This window comes from Triticum aestivum, chromosome 3D (assembly GCF_018294505.1).
Source record: "Triticum aestivum cultivar Chinese Spring chromosome 3D, IWGSC CS RefSeq v2.1, whole genome shotgun sequence".
NCBI classification, from domain to species: domain Eukaryota; kingdom Viridiplantae; phylum Streptophyta; class Magnoliopsida; order Poales; family Poaceae; genus Triticum; species Triticum aestivum.
The window spans coordinates 270,386,910-270,398,695 of NC_057802.1; the positions used below are offsets into that span (position 1 = coordinate 270,386,910).

At 44.0% G+C, this 11,786-nt stretch overlaps 1 protein-coding gene across 2 annotated transcripts in view; it reads left to right on the plus strand.

The window, feature by feature from the left end:
• The window catches only part of LOC123078380 (probable protein phosphatase 2C 5), a 7,683-nt gene extending 5,003 nt beyond the window's left edge, over nucleotides 1–2,680 (plus strand). For both annotated transcript variants that reach the window (XM_044500872.1, XM_044500873.1), the window contains exons 7-11: nucleotides 1,640–1,756; nucleotides 1,889–1,943; nucleotides 2,047–2,079; nucleotides 2,205–2,251; nucleotides 2,383–2,680. In XM_044500872.1, the coding sequence (XP_044356807.1) occupies nucleotides 1,640–1,756; nucleotides 1,889–1,943; nucleotides 2,047–2,079; nucleotides 2,205–2,251; nucleotides 2,383–2,509 (379 nt within the window). In that variant the 3' untranslated portion in view covers nucleotides 2,510–2,680. The remainder of the gene's footprint in view (nucleotides 1–1,639; nucleotides 1,757–1,888; nucleotides 1,944–2,046; nucleotides 2,080–2,204; nucleotides 2,252–2,382) is intronic.
• The last annotated feature ends 9,106 nt before the right edge of the window (nucleotides 2,681–11,786 follow it).

Below are 11,786 nucleotides of genomic sequence, written 5' to 3' on the forward strand. Positions count from 1 at the left end.
CGGCGCCGGCCACTGCGGCCACTGTGGGGCGGCGGCGGCAGCTGCAGCTGGGGCTGCAGCGTCCCAGCGAACGCCGCGGAGGCCCCTGGATGCGGCGAGTACCACAGCAGGGCTGGCGGCCCGGTGGCGGCGGTCGGCGGCAGGGGAGGCGGCGGCTCGTAGGGGCTGGCCAGGTACAGCCGGATCCCCTGGACGGCTGTGACGAGGTCGTTGAGGACCCAGGTGATCTCCTCCGGGGTGTAGGCGGTGGCCGGTGGTGCGGTGGAGGGCGCTGGCATCTGGGCGGTGGCGGCGCCGGAGGATGCGACCAGCGGCGCGGACGGGGAGGGGAGCGGCGCGGTGTAGATGGCCAGCGGCGTGGTGGTGACGGTCGGCAGCGGAAGCGACGGGGTGGGCGGCGGCGAAGACATGATCGGAACTGAGCTACCTGATACCAAATTGTTATGGCGCTGCTAGAAGGAGGGCGCGAGAGGGCCGGCCGGGGGCCTTTTTGCCCACGGCCGGGCAAGAGGGAAGGGATTTCCTTCTTAATTCTTGCTTGATTAGATTGATACATCTCCTCTCTTTATATAGAGAGGTTTACTTGACTCCCAAGCAAGGCTTACTTGACCCCTAAGCAAGCGACCCTTATCTCTAATTAACCCTAAGACTAATGGGCCCATTAAGCTCATTACGTACTCTAACACCTTCCATTTTTCTCCACTGTTGACAAATATAACTGTGCTCCCTTTTCATTTTTTTCCTGGTGGATGAAATCTAGTGTTTCCATAATTTGGCAGATTTGCTTGGAATTTTTTTTGGCTTCTATCTTGAACATGTAACTGCTCATTATTCAAAACCTCTCTCTACCATGCTTGATGGTAGTTGCTAATTAGCAGTTGAATCCGTATCTATTAAGTGCAGCTACTTTCCAGCGACCTTCCATTTTTCTCCACTGTTGACAAATATAACTGTGCTCTCTTTTCTTTTTTTTTCTTTTCCTGGTGGATGAAATGTAGTGTTTCCAAAATTTGGCAGGTTTGCTTGGGTTTTTTTTTCGCTTCTATACGGCTCATTGTTCACAACCTCTTTCTTGAAGTTTCAATTAAAAAAACTCTTGCTTAAAGGTTTGCATGAGATTTTATAATAGCTCATTGTTTGTCGGACCACAAATGATTTGCTTACCTGAGGAGAGTAAGCTTTCTGTTGAAACACTCTTTTTTTGATTTGATAAAATATTTTATCTGTACCTTGAGTTCTTGTTATAACTGGAATGATCATTTTATGATCAGGGATTTGATGAAATTTTTCCATTATTATGGTTGAAAACTATCCTGAATTATATAGTCTCAATAATTATCTGCTTATTCCCACACATTTAATGTTTATCCAGCTTCTGTACATGGTTTTGGTTGCTACTGCACAGTATGAGATGACTGGTATAATAAGAAACGACATGTCCAATTGTGTACCTTAATATCCTACAACAAATTACACAGATAACATTACCATGTTAGATGGTGAATATTATAGTTCCAACCATAACTCTTGCCATGAAATATCATGTCGCCAAAGCTGAGCCTACTGTGGTTTACAGCACTTTTGGTAGATGGTGTACTGTACTTTAACTTTTTTTGATTATGCAACCTCTTATGTGCAGAATAAATTTTAAAGGGGATCTAATAATCTCTTCACCTGACGTATCTCTGGTGGAGCTTGGACCGGATGTGGAATTTGTTTTGGTAGCAACCGATGGTCTTTGGGATTACATTAAAAGGTAAATCCACGACATTTTTTGTTCTCCATGTTTTTAGTTGTACAGCCTTGAGTTTGTCATTTTTTCAACCTCGTAAAGAGCTTTAGTTATCTGTTTAACATAATGACCAATATAGCTGACTGTATTCTGCAGCACTGAAGCTGTAGCTTTTGTCAGAGATCAACTATGTCAACATGGAGATGTCCAGGTATGCAGTCTCTCTCTGCTTAAATAAATGATACTCACTATATGCCTTTTACAGTACAGTACATTTTTGTATGCTTGCTTATTTCTCATTTGGTTGTTTGTAGCGGGCCTGTGAGGCGCTTGGGGAGAAAGCTCTGGTATTGTTGTTTGCCACCTTCATATCTTCCATTCATTGTTTCCTTTCCACCTTTATATTCGGCGTTTATTAAACCTCATTACAATAAACTATGTTCTGATTTTCCTTTAAAAAAAATGATTACAGGATCGGCGGTCACAAGACAATATTAGCATAGTCATAGCTGACTTGGGGTACTGGTTCTTAAACCTTTTGACATGAAATTTGTTTATACCATTTTGTTGTCCGTGGTCTTTCATGCCTAGCCTAATTGACCATCTCTTGGCTTATATTCCTACAATTTGTTTTTTTTCTTTCCTGGCAGGAGGACAAACTGGCAGGAGTTGCCCGTTCCAAGGCCAAACGTGTTGTTGGAGCTAAGTCAAGCAGTTGCGACTGTAGGGGCTGTATCAGTAGGAATTTGGATTTCATCGCTTCTCACTTTGCAATAGGCCTAGTTAAGGTCGGGGGTGACATTTTCACATCTTCGGCTCCAGCTGCAAATATATATGTATATCCTTATAGGTAATTAGTTTCCTGATTAAACTGTTCAGTGGTATCTGGACTGATGAAAAGAAGAAGAAAAACTTGTGCTCCAGCTGCTATCTGGCAGCGTACTACCATAGGGACCTGTGAGACGCCCGTCTAAACTTTCCTTTTCTCTTTCCCGTTTTATTGGGGGATATAAAACCTTAAAATTTGGCACGCGACCGACAACATTTGATACCATCGCTCCTTTCTAAAATGAGACACTTATAAATTTCTGCCGCACGATAATTTATTTTGTGATAGCATGAGCATGGTTGTATGCACTGTCTCTGTAAGTGGTCGACACTACACTGAACGGAATATCAACCTCTGTTCAAGACGGTATGTATACAGTTGGAACGGGTGGCCATGGAGTTCTTTTACTGAACATGGATGGCAGCACAATCTCTGGATCAGTCTACCTCCTCCTTCCATATAGGCATAGTGTCAGATATAACTTTACTAGTTATGTCGTTTTATTTTCTTTTTTTGTTTGACTTGTTGCCTATGGCTATGTGCATGCTAGCTATGCTGAGGTTGGCTGTCGCTTAATTCAATTTGTATCCTCTTAATGCTAGTTGTTGAGTTAATAATAGCGCTCTTTATCGAAAAATGAGCATGGTTGAAATCCGCATCAGATCTAGTACATACATGGTTGCAGTAGCTGAGCGTGAAGTGAATCTCAACGGGGAAAGGACAAACGAAGAAAACGTAACTGGGGCTTAGAGGTTTGTAGGAGAAAGCAAAGGTGTCATGTCCCAGGATTGATTGGACTGAGAAAACAATACACCCGAAATATAAAAGAGAACGTGGATGAGTAATAGAAGAATCGAAGTTTGGGGTAGGAACAACAAAGCACGAGATGGGGAATCAAAGAACAGGAGGAAGGAAAAGGCATCGGCCTAATGCATTTTTTATCGACGGCCTCCCTCTTGTACGCATTGTCCATCTAAAATGTAACATCACATATTGTCGCATTTTAGGGGGTGAGAATGTCATGGGAGTGCATTTTAGAATTAAAATACACATATTGTGGCTTCTAATGTATATCAGTTGTCCAACTCTGAATTTACCAAAAAAAGTTGTCCAATTTTGAAGATTGAAACATAAGTTTTCTTCTTAATGTCCAGTAGGTGAACATCTCCCTGACATTTAAAAGTGTTTCTCCAACAACATGAGCAATGGAGTCTGTCTCAAGCACATGCCTACACTGAAATTGTTCGACCTTATCAGAACTACTGTTGTAACCAGCCTCCAAGTATGCATGTTGAACCAGATGTACTGGTTGCACTGTTAGATTTGTTTTCAAGACTGAAACTGACAGAACCAGTCCATATGTGTAAATCCCAATCAAGTTCGCATTACCAAGTCCCACATGAAAAGTTAGCCGATGGTTCGCTGATTTGTCCAAAAAAATAATTCAAAGTGGGTGGCAACCAACTTGAACTGCTACACAAAAAATATCTTATAGACTATTGGCCATTGGGCGTTGCTAGTGACTTTAGTCCTACCTCGGTTATGGGAGGATGTTTGGACCATCTTATAAGGGAGAGTTCCACACTTCCTTTAGGCTAGTCTTTTAGGATGTAGTGGGCTCTCTACTAGTAGTAGTGGTGTGTCCGATGCACATAAAAAATGTCTAAACATCGACCGGATGTTGGGAGCTGGGCATGAGACCGAACAATTGGTATAAGAGCTAGAGCTGCGTGCCCACTTGGTGGGCTTCCCAGGGCAAAGGGAGAGCTAGAGCCGCGTGCCCAATTTTTGGAGTTACAGCAGTATTGCTTTTGTTCAGATCATTACAGACTGTTCTGTTTTTGACAGATTCTGTTTTCGTTGCATGGTTTGCTTGTTTTAATGATGCTCTGGATTATATCTGGGGTATAATTCATGGAGAAGTTAGAATACAGTAGGTACTATGCAATAATAAAATATGAATGGGTTTATAACAGTACCTAAAGTTTATGATTTCCTTGTTATACTAACCGATCCCGCGAGGTTTCTGTTGAGTTTTGTGTGCTGAAATTTTCAAGTTTTGGGTGAGATCACGATGGATGAAGGAATAAGGAGTGACAAGACCCTAAGAGCATCTCCACTCGCCCCCAACAGGCCCCAAGCCACTTTTTTATCGCCGGCTCGAAAAAATCGGCCCAGTCGCACAATTTTCGCCGGTTAGGGCCGAAATTGGTGCCGGCAGACCCAGGATGAACTCGGCGCGCCGGGGGGCGGCTGGGGAAACGATTTTGGCGCGAAAGCCTGGTTGACCCGCCGAGTCAGCGACTGGGCGACGCCGAGAATCTTCGTTGTCCTCATCGCCTCGGTTTCCCGCGGGGAATCAATGCGAAGGCTGCCACCGGTCAGCCTTTCATTGATTCACGGGTGACGCAGTGAAAGCGCCACTGCCGCGCGTCCCGTCTCCTCCCGCCACGCGTCCACACTGATGCCGCTCGCTCGCCTCTATAAAAGCCGCCCTCCCTCGTCGTTGGCCGCACACTTGGTCTCCACAGCCTCTCTCTCTCACACCGTTGATGCCCCTCTCTTCTTCGCCGCCGACACCCTCTCTCTTCCCGTCTCAAGACGCGAGCATGGCCGAGCGCTTCCCCGGCGACGGAGCGGCGGCCAACGGTTTCGGCCGCTGCCACCTACACGAGGCGGAGGCTCGCCTCCTCTGCGAGGCGGACTACCCGGCGCCGCCCGACATGTGGGTGCGGGGCTCGTGGAGGCTCAGCGCCGGAGGAGTCCCGGTGCCACCGCCGCCGACTGGTGCTGAATGACGCGCTGAGATCGCGCGGATCCAGTCGTCGCTGCCGGAGGACGCATGACAGCAGCCGAGGTACGCCCCAACGGGCACAATCTGCGGACGGCGTACTTCGAGCGCCACCAGGAAGACCAACTCAGGTCCACGAATGGCGCCCCAACATCCCGCGGTCGCCACAACTCCGAGGGCCGGCGGCAATGGTGGGGCGTCCCCGAGCGCACTCTCGAGGCCGTCCTCGTGCACATCGAGGGCGGCAACTCGTCCCGGATGGAGTATCCGGCGTCGTCCTTCTCGCGCCGGAGCGGCGCCTCGTGGCGGCCGAGGCGCATGGCCAACATGTATTCTTCGTCCTCCGGCTCCCACTCCTCCGGCGCACGGACGCCACTCGCTGGCGTGAAGGCCGAGCCCCAAGATACGTCGGAGCGCCGGCGTAGTGGCACCCTCGTCATAAACAAGGGCCGCCGCTGCCAACCTCCCCCATCCCGCGGCCATCTTCGCCTGGTCAGGCCGAAGGAGCTGGCGATGCCACCAGTTGTCGTCAAGCAGGAGCTCCTCGACATGGCCGTCGCCAACGAGACCGTCCTCAAATGGGCGCGGGACGACTATGTCCGGGAGGAGATGGAGCGCCAGCGCCGCGCTCTCGAGGAGATCGCCACTCGGCGTCGCGGCTGTGACGAGGGTGGCCTCGCCATCCTCGACGACAACAATGAGGAGGCGCCCGAGCCGTCCAACCCCGTCCGCCACGGTGACCCAGGGCAGGGCTGCAGCAAGGACGGCGACGGCGTGCAGGACGACGACGACGGCGGCGACGACGATGGCAGCGACTACACAAACTTCTACATGCTCCTCGGCATGTAGAAGGCTCAGAGGCGGCGACATAGTAGTAGTAATTTTAGTTTAGTTTTTAAATTATGTTTTAAGTTTGCACAAATATCAATCAAAACGCCTGAATTTTCGCCAAATTTGTGTCATGTTGTATGAAGTTTGGCTGATTTTGGTTTTCAAAAACCAGCATGGGGCCAACTTGGGGCGGTGGTTGGGAACCTGACCGCCCCCAAGGCGAAAAAAGCGTCGACGAGCCCCCAGGAGGCGCTATTTCAGCCCCTGGGGGGCGCCGAACGGCTGGAGATGCTATAAGCTTGGGGATGCCCAAGGAACCCCAAGGTAATATTCAAGGAGAACCAAGCATCTAAGCTTGGGGATGCCCCGAATGGCATCCCCTCTTTCGTCTACAATCCATCGGTATATTACTTTGAGCTATATTTTTATTCATCACATGATATGAGTTTTGCTTGGAGTGTCTTGTATTATAGTAGTATTGGCTTTGTTTGCCACAATCATTGTTTGCTGCACACACACCTTTTGAGAGGGATACACATTTATTCGCAATTTGTTAGAATACTCTATGTGCTTCACTTATATCTTTTGAGCTAGGCAGTTGCTCTAGTGCTTCACTTATATCTTTTAGAGCACAACGGTGGTTATATTTTAAAGAAATAGTTGCACTCTCATGCTTCACTTATATCTTTTTGAGATTATAATAAATAATAATGGCAATATGCACATGTTATGAAATTGGTCCTGATATGATAGGTATTCAAGAGGGATATAATAAAAACTTTCATGTAGATCACTGAATATGAAAAGTTTCATTCCTTGCAATAGTTTTGTGATATTGAGATGGTAATATGTGGGAGGAACCAATGAATAATTGTGGTTTAGCTAGAATATTGGTGTTAAGATTTGTGATTCCCGAAGCATGCACGTATAGTCTCTAGTTATGGTAAGAAGTTGGAGCAAGATTCATTATTGGGTGAGGGTCGGGGGGGGGGGGGCGATGGTTAACTCCTACCAACCTTCCCCTAGGTGCATGCGTAGTAGTACTTTGCTTCGAGGGTTAATAAACTTTCGCAATAAGTATGTGAGTTCTTTGTGACTAATGTGAGTCCATGGATTATACACACTCTCACCTTTCCGCAATTTGCTAGTCTCTTCGGTACCGTGCATTGCCCTTTCTCACCTCGAGAGTTGGTGCAAACTTTGCCGGTGCATCCAAACCTCGTGATATGATACGCTCTATCACATATAAGCCTCCTTATATCTTCCTCAAAACAGCCAGCATACCTACCTATCATGGCATTTCCATAGACATTCCTAGATATATTGCCATGCAACTTCCACCGTTTTGTTATTATGACATACACCTTCATTGTCATATTAATTTGCATGGTCATATAGTTGACATAGTATTTGTGGCTCAACCACCGTTCATCATTATCATACATGTTACGCTAGTATGATTGCACATCATGGTACACTACCAGAGGCATTCATATAGAGTCATATGTTTCAGTTTTATCGAGTTGTAAGTAAATAGAAGTGTGATGATCAACATTATTAGAGCATTGTCCCAGTGAGGAAATAAAAAAAGAAAAAAAGAGGCCAAAAAGAGCCCAACAAAAATATGAGAGAAAAAGAGAGAAGGGGTAATGTTACTATCCTTTTCCACACTTGTGCTTCAAAGTAGCACCATGTTTTTCATAAAGAGAGTCTCCTATATTGTCACTTTCATATACTAGTGGGATTTTTTCATTATAAAACTTCGCTTGTATATTCCGATGATGGGCTTCCTCAAATGCCCGAGGTCATCATGAGCAAGCAAGTTGGATGCACAGCCACTTAGTTTCCAGTTTAAGCTTTCATACACTTATATCTCTTAGTGCATCTGTTGCATGGCAATCCCTACTCCTTGCATTGCCATCAATTGAAGGGCATCTCCGTAGCCCGTTGATTAGCCGCATCGATGTGGACTATCTTCCTTTTTTGTCTTCCCCTTATTAATCTCTATCACCACATTCTATTCCACCCATAGTGTTATATCCATGGCTCACGCTCATGTATTGCGTGGGGGTTGAAAAAGTTGAAGCGCATTAAAAAGTATGAACCAATTGCTCAGCTTGTCGTCGGGGTTGTACATCATTTATATTTTGTGTTAAGAAGATGGAGCATGAAAAGGCTATATGGTTTTGTAGGGATAGCATTCTTTAGCATTTTTATTTTGAAAGGCATGATTGTTTATTGGTATGCCTAAGTATTGATGTCTTTATATCAAATTATAGATTATTGCTTTGAATCATTCAGATCTTAATATTCATACCCTGAAAGAAATATTACATGATGAACATGTTAGGTAGCACCCCACATAAAAAATTCTGTTTTTTATCATTTACCTACTCGAGGACGAGCAGGAATTAAGCTTGGGGATGCTTGATACGTCTCTAACGTATCTATAACTTTTTATTGTTCCATGCTATTATAGTATCAATCTTGGATGTTTTATATAACTTTTTGTGCTATTTTATATCATTTTTTGGGACTAACCTATTAACCCAGTGCCTAAAGCCAGTTGCTGTTTTTTGTCTGTTTTTGGTTTCCCAGGAAATCAGTACCAAACGGAGTCCAAACGCTACGAGACTTTTTGATGATTTTTTCTGGACAAGAGAGACCCTAGAAGCTTTGGGAGGAGACCAGAAGGCAAACGAGGAGACGACAAGGCAAGAGGGTGTGCCCTGTTACCTTGTGAGCCCCTCGTGGCTCCGTCTGACCTAATTCCACCTCTATAAATTCTCTAAAATTGGGAAATCAACGGAGAGCCACCCAAAACACTTTTTCCACTACCGCAGTTTATGTTCTTCTGGGATCCCATCTGGAGGCCTTTTCCGGTACTCTACTGGAGGGGGGATCAATCACGGAGGGCTTCTACATCATCCTTGCTGCCCTCCAATGATGCGTGAGTAGTTCACCACAGACCTACGGGTCCATAGCTAGTAGCTAGATGACTTCTTCTCTCTTTGATCTTCAATACAATGTTCTCCTTGATTTTCTTGGAGTTTTATTCAATGTAATCTTCTTTTGCGGTGTGTTTGCTGGGATCCGGTGAATTGTGGGTTCATGATCTGAATATTTATGAATATTAATGGAGTATTTTCTGAACTTTATTATGCACAATTGTTATAGCTTTGTATTGCTATCTAATCTGTCCGTTTGGTTTGGCCAACTAGATTGATTTATCTTCACTAGGAGAGGTGCTTTGTAATGGGTTCAATCTTGTCGTGCTCTATATCCCAGTGACAGAAAGAGACAAGACACTTACTTTTATTGCTGCCATTAAGGGTAAAATGACTAGGTTTATTCATATTGATTGGGTTTACTTTTTCTACATCATGTCATCTTGCTTAAGGCGTTACTCTGTTTTATACTTAACACCCTAGATGCATGCTGGATAGCGGTCGATGGGTGGATTAATAGTAGTAGATGCAGGCAGGAGTCGGTCTACTTGTCTCGGATGTGATGCCTATATACATGATCATTGCCTTGAATATCGTCATAACTATGCGCTTTTTTATCAATTGTCCAATAGTAATTTGTCTACCCACAGTATGCTATGCGTTCGAGAGAGAAGCCTCTAGTGAAAACTATGGCACTGGGTCTACTTTTGTCATAAATAAAAGCACAAAATTACCTTGTTGCAATTTTTACTTTATTTTATTTTATCTTTGCAATTTATGTATTTACCACTACAAGATTTATCCTTGCCAGTAACCGCCAAGGGGATTGACACCCTCTTGTTTGCCTTGGGTGCAAGTATTTGCTTTTGTGTGTGCAGGTGCTGTTCACGATGCTTTGTGTGATTCCCCTACTGGATTGATAACCTTGGTTCTTAACTGAAGAAAATACTATCTCTACTGCACTGCATCTCCTCTCGTCTTTGTGGAAATCCCAACGCAGCTCACAAGTAGCAAACCACACTTGGATAGATAACTTGCTTGCAAAAATTTGCATGGCAATATGATAGCAGTAACAGTAACATGATTGCAAACTAGTAGCAGAGTGTAACAGTAGTAGTAGAAAGCGTAGGCATGGAAGTAGATAGTGGGTTTTGTTCACATGAGATTCACTATGTAACGGACAGAACGCAGAGCGACAAAAAACTAGATCCAATTCATCAATCTAATGTAGGCATGCATTTCATATATAGTTGTATGTGTTTGCGGTAAGAACTTGCACAACATCTTTTGTCCTACCCTCCCATGGTAGCGGGGTCCTAATGGAAATTGAGGGTAATTAAGATGCTCCTTTTAATAGAGAACCGGAAAAAATCATTAACACACGGTAAATACATGTGATCCTCAAGGTAAAGTCATCCCCGTCGATATCCCAATTGTTGTCACTTTGGGGTCTAGGGTTCAGAACGATAACAAGTGCATACAACTTGTAGACAGGATCAAGAACACAAATATATTCATGAAAAAATAGAGTGTTCAGATATGAAATCATGGCGCTCGAGCCCTAGTGACAAGCATTAAGCATAGCAAAGTCATAGCAACATCAATCTCAGAACATAGTGGATACTAGGGATCAAGCCCTAACAAATTGGCTCAGTTACATGATGAATATCATCAATCTCCATCTACCTCGGTATGCCTACAATGAAATAAGGAGGAATTTTTATAGCATAGGTCAAAATAACATGAAGGAAAAGTGGTCTATGCAATTCACCAAATTGATTAAATGCCTCTTCATCTCTATATTTTTTTGTGTCTTAATAGGAAAAGGCATAGGTTTTTGTACCCATGGTTCCCTCTCTCTACCATGTTTCCTAGCAACATAATCTCTTTTATCATATCTCCTATTTCTAGGAGGTGGGTCATTGGGATCAACTTCAGTTTCAAACCCGCCCTCCTTATCAGTTTCATTGTCATCATTAGGTGGAGCATCATTATTAGAATTATCATTATCCTGATTAGGTTCATGCTCTTCACCACCCTGAGTTTCAGGATCGAGATAGAAACATTATTAGGTTTCTCAACAAGTTCTTTTTCAATAATAGTTTCACTAGTAGCATGTAAAGTTTAGTTTTACTTCTTTTTCTTCTTCTTAGGTGAACTAGGAGCACTTGCATTAAAATTCTGAGAATATTGTTCAATTTTTTTAGGATGACCCTCAGGATACAATGGATCGTGAGTAAACTTTCCTCCCCTAGTACCTACTCCATAAGAATGTTTATTATGTTGTTTAGGCATGTCTCTAAACAAATCTTCTTGTGATCTAGAAACTTGTTCAAGCTGAGTTTGAACCATAGAAAAATGCTTACATAAACCTTTAACATCATTCAAAATTCTTCCTAACACATCATTTAAGCGTTCATAATAGTAGCATTTTGTTTTATATGATCACGTAATTGCATATCAAAATGATGTGTTTTAACAACAAAATTATCAAATTCCTCTAAGCATTGACTTGGAGACTTATTATAAGTAATATCATCTTCATAAAATTTATGGAGAGAATGTACCTCAGCTACCTCATTTGGAGTGGTTAGTTGATGCGGCTTGAACTACGTCGGTATTTCCCCAAAGAGGAAGGGATGATGCATCACATCT